This window comes from Muscardinus avellanarius, assembly GCF_963383645.1.
Source record: "Muscardinus avellanarius genome assembly, chromosome: 8".
NCBI classification, from domain to species: domain Eukaryota; kingdom Metazoa; phylum Chordata; class Mammalia; order Rodentia; family Gliridae; genus Muscardinus; species Muscardinus avellanarius.
The window spans coordinates 76,799,410-76,813,097 of NC_137794.1; the positions used below are offsets into that span (position 1 = coordinate 76,799,410).

Below are 13,688 nucleotides of genomic sequence, written 5' to 3' on the forward strand. Positions count from 1 at the left end.
CTGTAATAATAGTAAACTTAAAATAATATTTCACATGAATATTTGTTTAAAACACAGTAATAAGAATACAGCAAATACATAACAAGAATATATTGAGTAATATAGACAAGAAGTCAACTTTATAAACACAGTTGAATATCAGCTAATTTTATATTTTAAATTACATCTGAGAAAATCACAATAACTCTAAGAAGATGATAAAGCATAGGACATACATAGATCTATCAAAAATGAAGGTGATATTTTACAAATTTCCTATATCTACCTTCTGAGGAATTATATATCAATATGCCATCTACATTTGTATTTACAATAGGAATATATTCAATGTCTCATTTTGGAAAGAAGGAATGAATATCCACCTCATCCTCCATTTTTTTTAGCAAATGTATACTGTCTTTACACAGAGAAAAAGGCACTATTTAATCAACTTTAATTCTGATTTCCTGTGTGGAAGCATTTATCTGATTCCATGTAATGATCCTAATTCAGCATCTGGGTTATAGCTCATGATTAATACCAGAAGCACTAAGAGGAGGTGTTCCATTGACTTGGGAATGTTTCTAGCAGGATGGCCTTTGGTTCCATTTAAAGATAATTCAGGAGTCAAACTCAATTCAGAGACGTGTTAGGTCACATTATTGAATCCCAGGTTGTATACACCCTACAGAATAATTTATCTAGCTGAGATAAAATGGCATGGACCACTCATCACAACATCTAGGACTATTTTGGACTATTACAGTTCTCAAGGTACTTGCAAGTGTATCCTAATATCTCTTTTTTCACAACAGCCTTGCAAAAAATCAGCCTAGAACAATAAACATCAAAGTTTGATATGCAACTGATGATTTACAAATGTTGAAATAGAGAGTAAGTAGAGCAGAACTGGGTCCAAATGTCAGAAACAAAAGACAGGAAGAAAATATAGTATATTTTAATTTATTACAAATTGTTTTCCTCTAATTATAAAGGCTATTGTTATTTATTTTGTTTTATAAAAAGTGAATTTACTTATTAATTTTAATTTTTGATATTTGTTTTCTTTTTAATGTAGTTTAATATACAAATGTATGAAGGATACATATTTATGATGTTTTTATACTTAAAAATTATTTATTCCAATGATATTACATTGATAGTAAGATAACTAAAAAATAATTCAAAGATAAAGACACTATCTAATAGATTTCGAAGCCATAAGGCATAAGCAAGTTCTGAGAGTTTGACTCAATAAACATTTTATTGTTCTTTATCTTGCAAATAATAGTTTTCTTAACAAGCTATAATTTTCAAAATCACTCATCAAGCATACATTTTGCTTCCCTGGTTCACATGAATTTTCACATTTTGCCTAAAGATTGAACAACAAAGTAAAATGATATTGTCCTTTTGGATACAAAGGAAATATTCTTCTTTGTTTTTCTTCTATAATATTTTTCATTATTTAAGTAGTATTCTCACCAAAGGAAGTTGTGTTAGATAATAGGAGTGGAGACTCTTTATAACAATAAAAAATTATAAGTAAAAAGTCACTGTGGTCTTTCCCAGAGTCTTTTGGTGGGCTCTGGCCAGTTAGTAGCTCTGGATCCTAAAGTTCTCATCAATTGTGAAGCCATTTGTGAAAGACAGTGTGAGAAATGTCCTGACCAAAGACAAAAAGAGGACTGATGATGGAGGTTCATTTTTGTGAAAACATTTCTTGTCAATTCTATGGAGAATAATGTCTCTGAATTTTAAATTCCTTCAAGAATTAGCTAAATTCTTACTGGTTATTCTGAAATCTTTTCTTGTTTTCTAAAATAATCTAGGAATATCAATCTCTCCATATCCATGGGTAGATGCAGGCATGCATTATACACATTCTTTGACAGTTTCAGTTTTAACTTTACAGTGACAATAGAAAGAAATTTAGTGGAGGAGACTGACCTATCATAACTAACTCTGGTTTCTTGTGTTTCTCGTGTCACTAAAACTTGGATGGCTTTTATTCATTGCAATCTGGAAGGCCACGTGGTCTGTCACCCTGGAGTCCATTCCCAGGAGATAATACAAGCCAAGATGTGGGGATCCCATGGTTTTCAGTATGATTTCCACTTGTGTTCCCTTCACCTGTTTTTTGCACAGCCTGCTCCATTCTAATCTACGTAGCTGCACTATATGGCTGTATAACTCCTGAATTCTCTAGTAGATACGTTTTCCAGTAATTGAGCTTTTGATCTTCATAATGTAGTGGGACTACAATGGGTAATATTTTAATATTTTGTTTTATTTTCTGTAGAACATCAAATATATTTGTCATTTGCTTTATCAATCCAGAACCAGAAAGTCAGTGAAAATATACGAGCCCAAAGTGGCTATAACTTTTTGTGTGTGTGTGGTACTGCAGATGGAACCCAGAGGCATTCTACCTCTGAGGTACACCTCCAGCCCTATTTTTATTATTTAAATTTTTGAAACAGGGTCTCACTGAGTTGCAAAGGGCCTTACTACATAGCTGAGGCTGTCCGTAAACTGTGATCCTCCTGTCTCAGCCTCCCAAATGCTGGGATTACAAACCTGTGCCACCATGCCCAGCTATAACCATCTTTTAAGCTGATTTCCATTAAGGCTTCTGCCCTTCCTCAGCCATTTGAATCTCAACAGATCTCTACCTAGCCATCACACCTAAATAAGTAACAGAATTTCCTATTTATTTTGTTCCTTTATATTTATTTATTAGTTCTTTATTTATTTACTTTTGTGGCACTGGAGGTACTGGGGATTGAACCTGAGGCATTCTACCTCTGAGCTACATCCTCAGCCTTTTTTTTTATTCTTTATTTTGAAACACGGTCTCACAAAGTTGCAGAAGGCCTCACTAAGTAGCTGAGACTGGCTAGGAACCTGTGATCCTCCTGTCTTAACCTCCCAAGTATTGGGATTACAAGCATGCTCCACCAGGCCCAGCTTCTTTTGTTCCTTTCTGATTTGGTTTACATTCTATTTCATTGGCACAATTTATTATAAAACTGTTAACTAGGTTGATCCTGTACCCAAATTCCATTTGGCTACAGAAAAATCACTACCTGGATTACTCTCCATCTGTTTCACATTAAGCTGCCACAAAGTGAATTATCTTTTTCCTTTCAACTAGTTTCTCATCTTGGGACTTATTATTTATGATCTTTTCCATCCTCCTTGTCAACTGACTTCTGATGCTCAGTACTGTTTCCACTCTCTTCTTTGTTTAAATCCTTATATTCCGTCAGATATAATTTCTTTAGAGTGATGATCATATTAGCAATTTTTATTCTTTTATCACTGTGACTATGCTAGTCCAGGTCATTGTCTCATGTTTTAATAATAACAATGCACTTTCATAGTTAAAGCTTACTCTTTATGACTAATGAAGCCATCTACCCATTAGCAATGTGCTATTCTCAGACAATCTAATTTCCAGTCATGATTAAAACTCAAGCTAAGTCAGCCCTCATCCATGAAGAAGCCCTCAGCTCCCAGCACTTACTGAGAATCATTTTGTCTTGAATCATATAGCATTTATTATATGTATGATTGATTTCAGTATTATATAATCTCCTTTATATGTTAATATTTAAATTTCTTATTATTCTAAATATATTCTCCTGCAGCATAGAGACTACTCAATGCCTCAAAACCTTACTGACATTTTTTTAATATATTGCCAAGGAAATTTTGCTGAATCTTAATAATTATATTAAATGCATATGTAAATATATACTTATGTAAACCTATATTTTATTTAAGGCAAAAGTAAAAATAAATACATAGAATCTAAACTTTGACTACACTAAAAACATCAGTTTTATCTCTTAAAAAAATCAGTCTACTAACCTGTTTTTCACATTTATCTAAAACTTATGTCTTCACATGGAGTACTTAAAAACATTTCTTTATTTCTATATGTAATTAAATGATAAACCTGTGATGTCATAAAATATGTCTATGAATGTTCTATGAAGGTTTTAAAATGACAAATGATATTTATTTCTGATTTGATGTGCTTATGCACATCAAACTTCGTGTTGCTGTTGTTTCAGGGAACACAAACATACAGTGTCTAATTCTTGTCTTGTTCTCTGTCCTTAACACTTTCACCTAATTTTCTCACAAGGCTAGTTATAACACCATTTTGAGGCCCTAGGTCACTCTTCACTCAAGAATAAATCCTTTATTCCCAAAGAATCAGGTCAGAGCCTGCCTTGTCCAACGTAGTTTGAATGTTAAAATGAAGAGTCCAGAGCCTTAAGCTCAAATTTGAAGCAAATTTCCAACTATCTTTTCAATTTTTTTCCCTTTAACTCTCATAATATGAGGTTGAAGTAAAACTAAATTTGTGCCCTGAGCCATAGTTTCACATCTGTACCACATTCCTCTGGTGCTTCCATTAAAAAGAAAAGGACCCAAGGTGATCATATTCTTATAAAATATACAGTATATAAGATTTATTTAATATGGTATAATTATATGTTTATCTTATATATTACATATAAATTATTTATTTTAACATGTATCATTTATTTTCTACAAGTTATATTATTAATATATTATTTTTATTTTATATTATGCATAACATAAATTATAATACATAATAAATAATTATTCTTTTAAATGGTAGCAATTATTCTTTTAAATGGTAGTCATTTATGTGAGGATACAATGCACTCCAAGTTCCATTTTCATATATATTTGCTCTGTTTTTCTATCTTCTGTAATATTTACATTTCCCACCAGAATTTTTCTAAAGACTCAGTTTTGTTGACGTGGTAGTCAAGATAAAAACTAAAACCTGGAATCATAGCTCTTAGCTCTTCAAATATATATAGCTCATAAACCACATTCTGGTCAGATGCAATACACTCGGTCATATATCACATGCTAATAAGTATGCCATGAGTGCCTTCTACCCAGAAACAATTGTCCCACTGTCTAGATGCGTCCTGTGTATTGCTCAATATTGTACATTCCAGCACAGAAGGGAAGATAAAGATCTTCTCCAATGAATATTTTACCTTTTATTTTCTAAGAGTGTTCTCTAAAGTTTTCCTAGGTGGCCATGGCAGAATGCTTCAGCCCTTCTGTTATAGTTTCATCAAATTACTCCTCAGGCTTTGAGAATAAACCAGTTTTAATGCTCCCAAAATATATAAAAAAAACAAACAATGAAACTGGTTTTATAGGATGGCCCATAAAAACTGGGGTAATTTCTTTGTGAGGCAAATCAGGAATCCAGTGTTTATAGTTTGGGTACTTGTAAAGTAATATTTAATCTAATAGCATCTTGACTTATTTATCTAGTATGGTACAAATCACATGGTATAAAAATCCTGAAACATGTAGCCAGGCGTGGTGGTGCACGCTTGTAATCCCCACGCTTGGGAGGCAGAGAGAGGAGGATCACGCAGGTTCGAAGCCAGCCATGCGGCTTAAGAGACCCTGTTTCCAAAAATAAAATAGGTCTGGGAGTGTAGCCCGGAGGTAGAAGGGCTTCCAGGAACCCCAGTACCACCAAAAACAAAACAAAACAACAACAACAAAAAAAAACCCTGAAATATGTATATATCATCTTACATCTAACTGTATATTCCTGCAATCTATTTACCTAACAAAGACTGAAACTTGGAGCAAATATACTAATTATCAATTTCTTCTTCAGTTTCTTTGAAAATTTGGCATTTATTTTTAGGAATGCTCCCTCCACTTACTAGATAAATACTTGTGTTTCTTCATGCAACATAATGTTTTTTCTAAAGGCCCAGTAGATGGTGCTATTCTGCAATAAACAGTTTTTGCTTTCGTCAATAAAATGCTATGAACTTAAAACAATTGAATTTTTTAAAGTGTTTTATTGCTTACCTTGTGCTGCAACTTTTGCAACTCCTTGTTTGGTTTCAGGAGCTTTTCCCGGTTCTTAAAAAGAAACAAAAGGTAAATAAATTACCACAAACTACTGTTTCAGCAGAATATAGTGTAATAATAATAATAAAGGTAAAATATGACAAAAATAGAAAACATTAAAGTCATTGATTTTGGCACTCAGAATTTTTGTTAACAAATAAAATTATTAAGGGAGCTTCGGAGAGTCATCTTACTGAGTCAAAATTTTAATAAATGACTGAAATAAAGTAAAGCATAAGATTAGGTTTCCCAAAGTGGTTTTTTTTTTTCTTCCCTGTATTGTTAACTGACCAAGAGATATTATTTTGCCCTAAATTTTAAAATCTCAGAATTTTTAAATGATTTCTTTATTATCAGCCTCTTGAAATGAATATGACATTTAGATACAAATAAAGTAGAAATCTACTCACTCATATAGAAAGAAAGCCTAGAACAACCAATTTCAGATAGGAGCCTTTAACTCCAAGATGTCATTCATTCCCCATATTGCTGTGATGTTCATCACTATTAGTATAGCCCTGGGCAACAATATATGTTGGGAGAGAATGAGCAAGCTTCATTTTGAATCTTCTTTCCCTCTTGTCTAGTGTTTTAAGCTGTTGTTTTCTTCCCTTGTGTTCGGAATGTTTGTCTTTTAAAGAAACAGAATACAGAAACCTTACAATAAACATGTAAATATGTTTATTGATTCAGGATAAAAATAAAAAGGGACTACAAATTTAAAAAGCAGTGACACCTTCCATATTGCACTGTCTCATGATTGTGTTCAGTAATTGGATTATTTAATAATGTGAGAGGAAATATTTGGTCATTTGCTAGATATAAATGTAGTTACACACACACATATACATATTCAATTTTTATTTGATATTGGTTTATTTAAAGTTTTAATACTAGTTAGTATTAAGATAACAAAATTTCATCTGAACATTTTTACAAAGAACTGTAAGCTAAGATTCTATATTTTTGCCCAAATATACGAGATTCAAATTCTAATTCATTGTTCTTACCAGTATTTATTTTGTGTGCATGTGTGGATATGTGGTACTGGGGACTGAACACAGAGGCATTCTACCTTTGAGCTCAATTTTTTTTTTTCTTATTTGAAAACAGGGTCTAGGTAGATTAAGAGTCTCACTACTTGCTGAGGCTGTCCTCGAACCTGCGATCTTCCCATCTCAGCCTTCCAACTACTGGAATTACAGTGACAAAAATCCAACTTATCAATTTGATATGAGACATTAAATTTAGGAATATATTTACTTTTAAGATAATGCAAAACTAAACTTTTTATTTTTCATTATTGCTTATGTATTACATATAAAGCCTTTTAATTTTAAATGTCAGAACTTGATTTTTAGGAGACTATATCTTGATGCAGTCCACATTTACAAACTTTGCAGAATTTCACTATTTCTTTAATTTTACTATAACAAAAAATATCCATTTCTTTATAACTCAAATTATTAGTCCAGGTTCTTTCATCAAATTTCAAAAAAGAAGCATATTTAAAAAATATCTCTTGCAAGGTCCACAGCATAAAAGGCACTTGGATTGCTGTGTGGCTAGAAAATTAAATATAGACAAATTAAATAGCTTTTGTACAAACCAGGAGAGAAATTTGTACTTACTGGTTCAGCAGTTAAAATTTGAGCCAGCAATAGCAAACCTTCTTATTCTCTCAAAATGTACACATTCTGTTTTTTAATAATACCCTAGAAATCAATGACAAACATGAACTGCTAACTCAAGATACAGACTACGCTGCCCTATTCCTATGAATCCTAGTATTACTTTTAGATGTATATATGCCTAAAATAGAGGTTAACATTTAATCTAAAAGTTTCTATGTGGGTAAAAGATCTTAGGTTAAGCCTCTTGTACTTATTGCTCCAGTAAAGCATATTTAAAGTGTATTACTTTGTTTCAATATGATAATTATCCCATTGAGATGAAATTAATCATGACGCAGCCTTTGGCCATTCTATCTAATGAAGGGGACTGAAGCCTGAAAGAAGGGCCTATTTGCTGCCAGATATGCAAATTCCAAAAGGTACACAATGCAGAAATATGAATAATTTATCAAAATAATCTGTTATTGCTAGAGGTTAAAAATTAAATAAGCTGGCAGCATCATTTACAATAGGTAGCATAATTTAGCCATATTCCTTTTGTCCTAGAAAACATCCACCTCACCAAACAATATACTTGTATCTAAGAAGAATTTATTTTAATAGATTATAATTATATAGTTTAATTTGTAAAAAAAATTTTATTTAACATTTGTTAAAATAGTTCCATTATTTTTTCTTAATCTTCATTTTTTCTTGTGGCGGTTCTGAGGATGGAATCCAGGGGCCTTCTACATCCAGGATACACTCCCAGCCCTACTTTATATTTTTTTATTTGGAAACAGGCTCAGTTAAACCAGTGGAGGCTGGCTTCAAACCTGCAGGATCCTCCTGTCTCAGCCTCCTCAGCCTCCCAAGTGTGGGGATTACAAGCTTGCAGTGTGCCATCACTCCCGGCTTTTAATCTTAACGATACCGGCCTTTGAATTTTTTTCTATTGAAGTCATTCTAATTATTTCTTAGATTGAGTAAAAAAAAAAAAAAAAAAAAAAAAAAAAAAAAAAAAAAAAAGAACTTTGGTTATTTAACTAGATGTAAGTGAAAATCTATCTCTATTTCTATAATTGGCATCAACTTTTCCCACTATTATTTTGAGAGAACTGAGTACAGGAGAACAGAATGTAGCTTGAAAACATTAATCAGAACCAGGTGCATTTTCTGCTCACATTGTCACCTAGCTGTCTGGATAGAACCTGTGAGAACGGGTTTAGGATTTAGGATTTAGCATTGAAGACTAAGGTATAAACATATTTAAATCATTAAAAGAAGAAATATTTTGGTAAGAAAAAGGGAAGTTAAAAATAGAAAAAAGGGAAGTTAAGAATGAGACAAATTATTTGGACATTTACTCTCCAAAATATTTCACATATCAAGAGGAGGCTAGATTTTATTTAGACCCAGTAAAGTTCTAATGCCATATACCTAATATAACTAGAAAATACAATATACCATAAAAAGATAGGAAGTCTGGCTCTATTATTTTTCTATGACAAATAGAGAAATGTCTGCCTTAAACAGGTGTTAGATGTATCAGCCTGAAGAAAAGGGAGAACACTCACTGGTCTCTCAAAGTTTCTTTCTACTTTCAATAGCAAGTGTCTAAAATCAATAACTATGCACAGATAAATTTACCTATGCATTGATGCTCTCTCCTCTCTCTCTCTCTCCCTCTCTCTCTCTCTCTCTCTCTCTCTCTCTCTCTCTCTCTCTCTCTCTCTCGCCTCTCTCTCCCTCCCTCCATCTCTCCCTCCCTCCCTCCTTTCCTCCCTCTCAGGATTTCTTTCTTTCTCATACTGGGGCTGGCTGGGGCTTGAACAACCGGTTAGTGTTCTACCTCTGAGCTACATATTTTATTTTGAGCCCTTTATTTTATTTTGACACAGGGTAACACTAAGTTACTGAGGTTGGCCACAAACCTGTGATCCTCCTGTCTCAGTCTCCCAAGAAGGGAGATCAAAGTGTGCACCACCATGCCTAGCTTCTTTCTTTCTTTTATAATTGACACTTACCTTGGTAATTATTCTCTTTTCTTTAATAATATGTTTAAAGTAAGCCTTCTGACCAGCAAACCACACTGCTTTTCTTAGGAGATGCATATACTTTCTAGAAGAGTTTGAAATCAGTAGAAATTTGAACTCCGTTTAGAGTTTTCAGTCGAATTATGATAATTTATTGACATAAATGTTATGATTTAGAAAAATGCTACATTTTCCATATGAGTGATTTATATTCTTGGCTTGTATTCTAGAATTGACTTGGGCCCTTTAATTAAAATAAGTAAAATATAATGAAAAGGCAAGAGCTTATTTTAGAAAATACCCCATTTTTGTATATATAAATTACACACACACACACACACACACACACACACACACACACGAATCTATTTTATGCTAGTCAACCATATTTTCCAGTTAAAGAGTGAAAATCCAATGAGGTCCTGTTGGCAGATGCCCTATGAGGTCCTGTTGGCAGATGCCCTAGCTCATAAGATCCATGTGGACTAAGGTGTGCTTTACTTATTAGATGATATGCTAGAACAATATGATCTAGATTCACCTTTGAGAAAAAAGAGCCCCTATTGTTCTAGCACTAGTGAACCATCTGCATGAATATCATTATTCTATTCTTCACTTTTGTAGAAAAACAAAAAATGACACCTTTACAACATTATCTCACTTGAAAATGTTAACAAGCAAGATTTTAAGTGTAAATATAATTATATTAAAATATAAATTAATGCAGATAGTGAGAGGAAAATCTGAGAGCCATGACTGGTTTATTCTTACCTGCATCCTTAATTTCCAACACAGGTCTTGGCACTGAGCAGACAGCTAGTAAATGTTCTTGCATGAATAAATGAATAATGATTAGGAGGCAAGGTGTTTGAAAAGTCAACATTATATGCCTGAAAATTCTAAATCAAATGGGTAGCAATTATCCTCACAAATTATTCAGACTTCCTGAGTCTTTTTTTTCTCTATAGCTCTGCAGATGTCAAAATCTGAAGATGTTATAATGAGATCCAAAGTGAATCTAAGTTTCTTGTAAAAATTTCAAGGTTTATGAAATGCAGATTTATTACAGTGATAAATTTAAATAATTTCCAAAGAAAAGGAACCCTTCACAGAGAGACCTAAATCAATTAATCTGAGGAAGAATTCATAAGTGTTTTTAAGACATTTTCTACTATACTTACTCCTCAAGATGATCAGACAATTTAACAATTGGACAATATGTAGTTTGACTTTAAATGAATTCTTTTCTAAATAATTACTGAATTAGAAATAATATTTCTAAATAATTCTTCCCTGTTTATTGTAGTGTGCTTACTGGCAGTTGGGGAGCATATTGCCAAAAATAAGAATTAGTGTCATTCACAATTGGTTTAGGGCCACTGTATGAAAAATGCTAAAGTAAGTGTGTAGTAATTTTAGTTGTAGAGATTAGCAGTATTAGCAGTTTGTTGTTGTTGTTGTTGTTGTTGTTGTTGTTGTTGTTGTTGTTTGGTGGTATTGGGGTTCCTGGAAACCTTTCTACCTCTGGGCTATACTCCCAGACCTATTTTATATTTTTATTTGGAAACAGGGTCTCTTAAGCCAGCGAGGCTGGCTTCGAACCTGCTTGATCCTCCTGTCTCCGCCTCCCAAGCGCAGGGATTACAAGTGTGTGCCACCACGCCCGACTGAGATTAGCAATTTTTAAGGAGGCAAAATATAAGTAAGATTTTATATAGAGGTAGGTTTTAGAGCCACATGGAATAAGAGAAAGAAAGCTGCAAAGTAAATTAGTCATATTGTATTCTCCATAGACTGCAGATCAATATAGCTGGGGCAGAAGGGTTTTGTTTGTTGTTGACAGGAAGTAAGACTTATTAAATTAAATAAGTAGGAGGCCATTGGTCTGGGCTTTCCTCAGGCTCTGAATCCTGCATAATAGACTCTAATATAGCTTTGCATATAGATGAAAATTTAACTTAGGAATTTATTATTTATTTATTTATGTATTTGTTTATTTATGACAGATATCTGGGTTATATATAATCACAAATGGCTTCAGTCAGTCCAGGTAGCTATTGATCAGACTATATCAAATAAGGCAAATGCTTGCCTATAAGTAACTGGTCAAGTTATTATTGTCAGTCATATCTACAATTGCTCACTGCCCATATCACTTACTGAAATTCTTAGTTTTGTGCATTTATGTGATTTACAAATCAACTTTTGTTCCAATGAAAAATGTGATATGTTTCACTTTAAGAATATTTCACCACTTTCTTTCTTTTCATCAGTGTTAGAGGAAATGATAACAGGCATAGAGACTTAAATTTGTATTTAACTTGGTCCACAAATCAAAGATGAAAATTATAAAGCACTAAAAAGTGAAATTGAAGATCTCAGATCTATACTATTCCTGTGTATCTACCCAAAACACTTAAAACCAGACTACCATAGTAATATATGCACATCTACATTTATAGATGCAAAATTTATAATTGTTAAACTATGGAACCAGCCAAGATGTCAATCAACAGATGAGTGCATTACAAAACTTTGGAATATGTGCACACTGGAATTTTACTCAGTCATTAAGAAAAAAATTATGTCATTTGCATGGAAATGGATGGAACTAGAGAACATTATACTGAGATTAGTCAGGCACAAAAAGTGAAAAGTTGGGTTTTCTCCATCATATGCAGAAGCTAGAGAGTAAATGGGACCTGGGAGGTACTTCAGACAAAGGAAGAGAAACCTTAGATGAGGAAGATAGGAGGAGATAGGAAGGAAACACCTCAATGGACATGATGGACACAAACTTCCCAAAGCCAATTATTGTGCTGAGCATGGAAAGGAGGAGAGAAGAAGGGGACAGATCAGGAACTGGGCAAAGGTTCAATAAGAACTGTGTGCATGTATGCTTCTATCGTCCTGAACTTCATCAAGATGTATGATGACAATGCAAAATAAAAAATGTTAATTGAAAAAAATAGAGATAGAATTATATAGGTCCAAAAATCTAAGCCTATGGATATAATGATTATAATATTAAGCAAAAATGGATTTCATAAACATCAAACTTATGTAACATTAAATTGTAAAATCCTAGAAAGCATTTCCAATATACTAAAAAGCTTACTCTAAATTAATCTTTAAATAAAACCTTTTAAATATGTATGTATATAGTTTTCAAAATCTTTTGCATAAATTGTATCACTTGATCTGTATTATAACCCTGTAACATACACAGCTAGGCTTGGACTAAGATATAAGTAGTTTGATTTCTAGTCCATGATATTCCCAGCATTGCTAAACTTACCATCTGTTTTCAAAATAAAAACATTATTTTCTTTAAATTTTCAACCATAAGTTTTAATGTTAAGTTTAAAATTGTGTTGTGCATACTATGTTGTTTTTATTATATGCATATATAATGAAGAATAGATATAATTTCTAAAATGATTCCTATGATTTATCCATACAGTCATTCATAAACACAGGCAAAGTGTTCAGCATAAATAGCATTGCTTTCAAAAATAGCAGTAACAACAAATTTCTATAGAGAAAATTTACAAAGAGCCCTATATTGAACTAAACCTGAGCATCTTTCCAAAGGAATTTAAGTCAGAATATTATAGTGATACATGCATTTCTATGTTTATAGTAGAACAACCCACAGTTGTTTCAAAACATAGAAACAACTTAGGTGACCATAAAAGAAGAATGATCACAAAACTGTGGTATATTAATTTGTACAATAGAATTTTACTCCATCATAAATGACAAAGTCATGTCATTTGTAGGTAAATGAATGGAACTTGAGAAAATTATGCTAAGGGAGATTATTTGTATGTTTTCTCTCATATGTGGAAGCTAGATAAAAATCAGAAAATAAAATTAACTTCAGATAGAGGAGCAGAGATTCCAGTGGAGTGATGGAGGTAGTTTCAGGGAAGAAAGAAGGGGATAGAGACATAAAATACATTAAATAATGCTATGCATGTATATTATACTACCAATGCCATCTCAAAGACCTGCATAGAGAAGGTGGGTGGTAACCACTTGAAGGAAAATGCATATATATATATATATATATATATATATATATATCACCATCTCACCATATATCTCAGTATGATAT

General features: G+C 32.6%; 1 protein-coding gene across 1 annotated transcript in view; it reads right to left on the reverse strand.

Annotated features, from left to right (window-relative positions):
* Positions 1–13,688, reverse strand: part of TRDN (triadin) — a gene marked incomplete at both ends in the record, with an annotated part of 326,113 nt that overhangs the window by 144,407 nt on the left and 168,018 nt on the right. Inside the window, one exon of the mRNA XM_080700116.1 lies at positions 5,878–5,931. Within this exon, the coding sequence (XP_080556242.1) occupies positions 5,878–5,931 (54 nt within the window). The remainder of the gene's footprint in view (positions 1–5,877; positions 5,932–13,688) is intronic.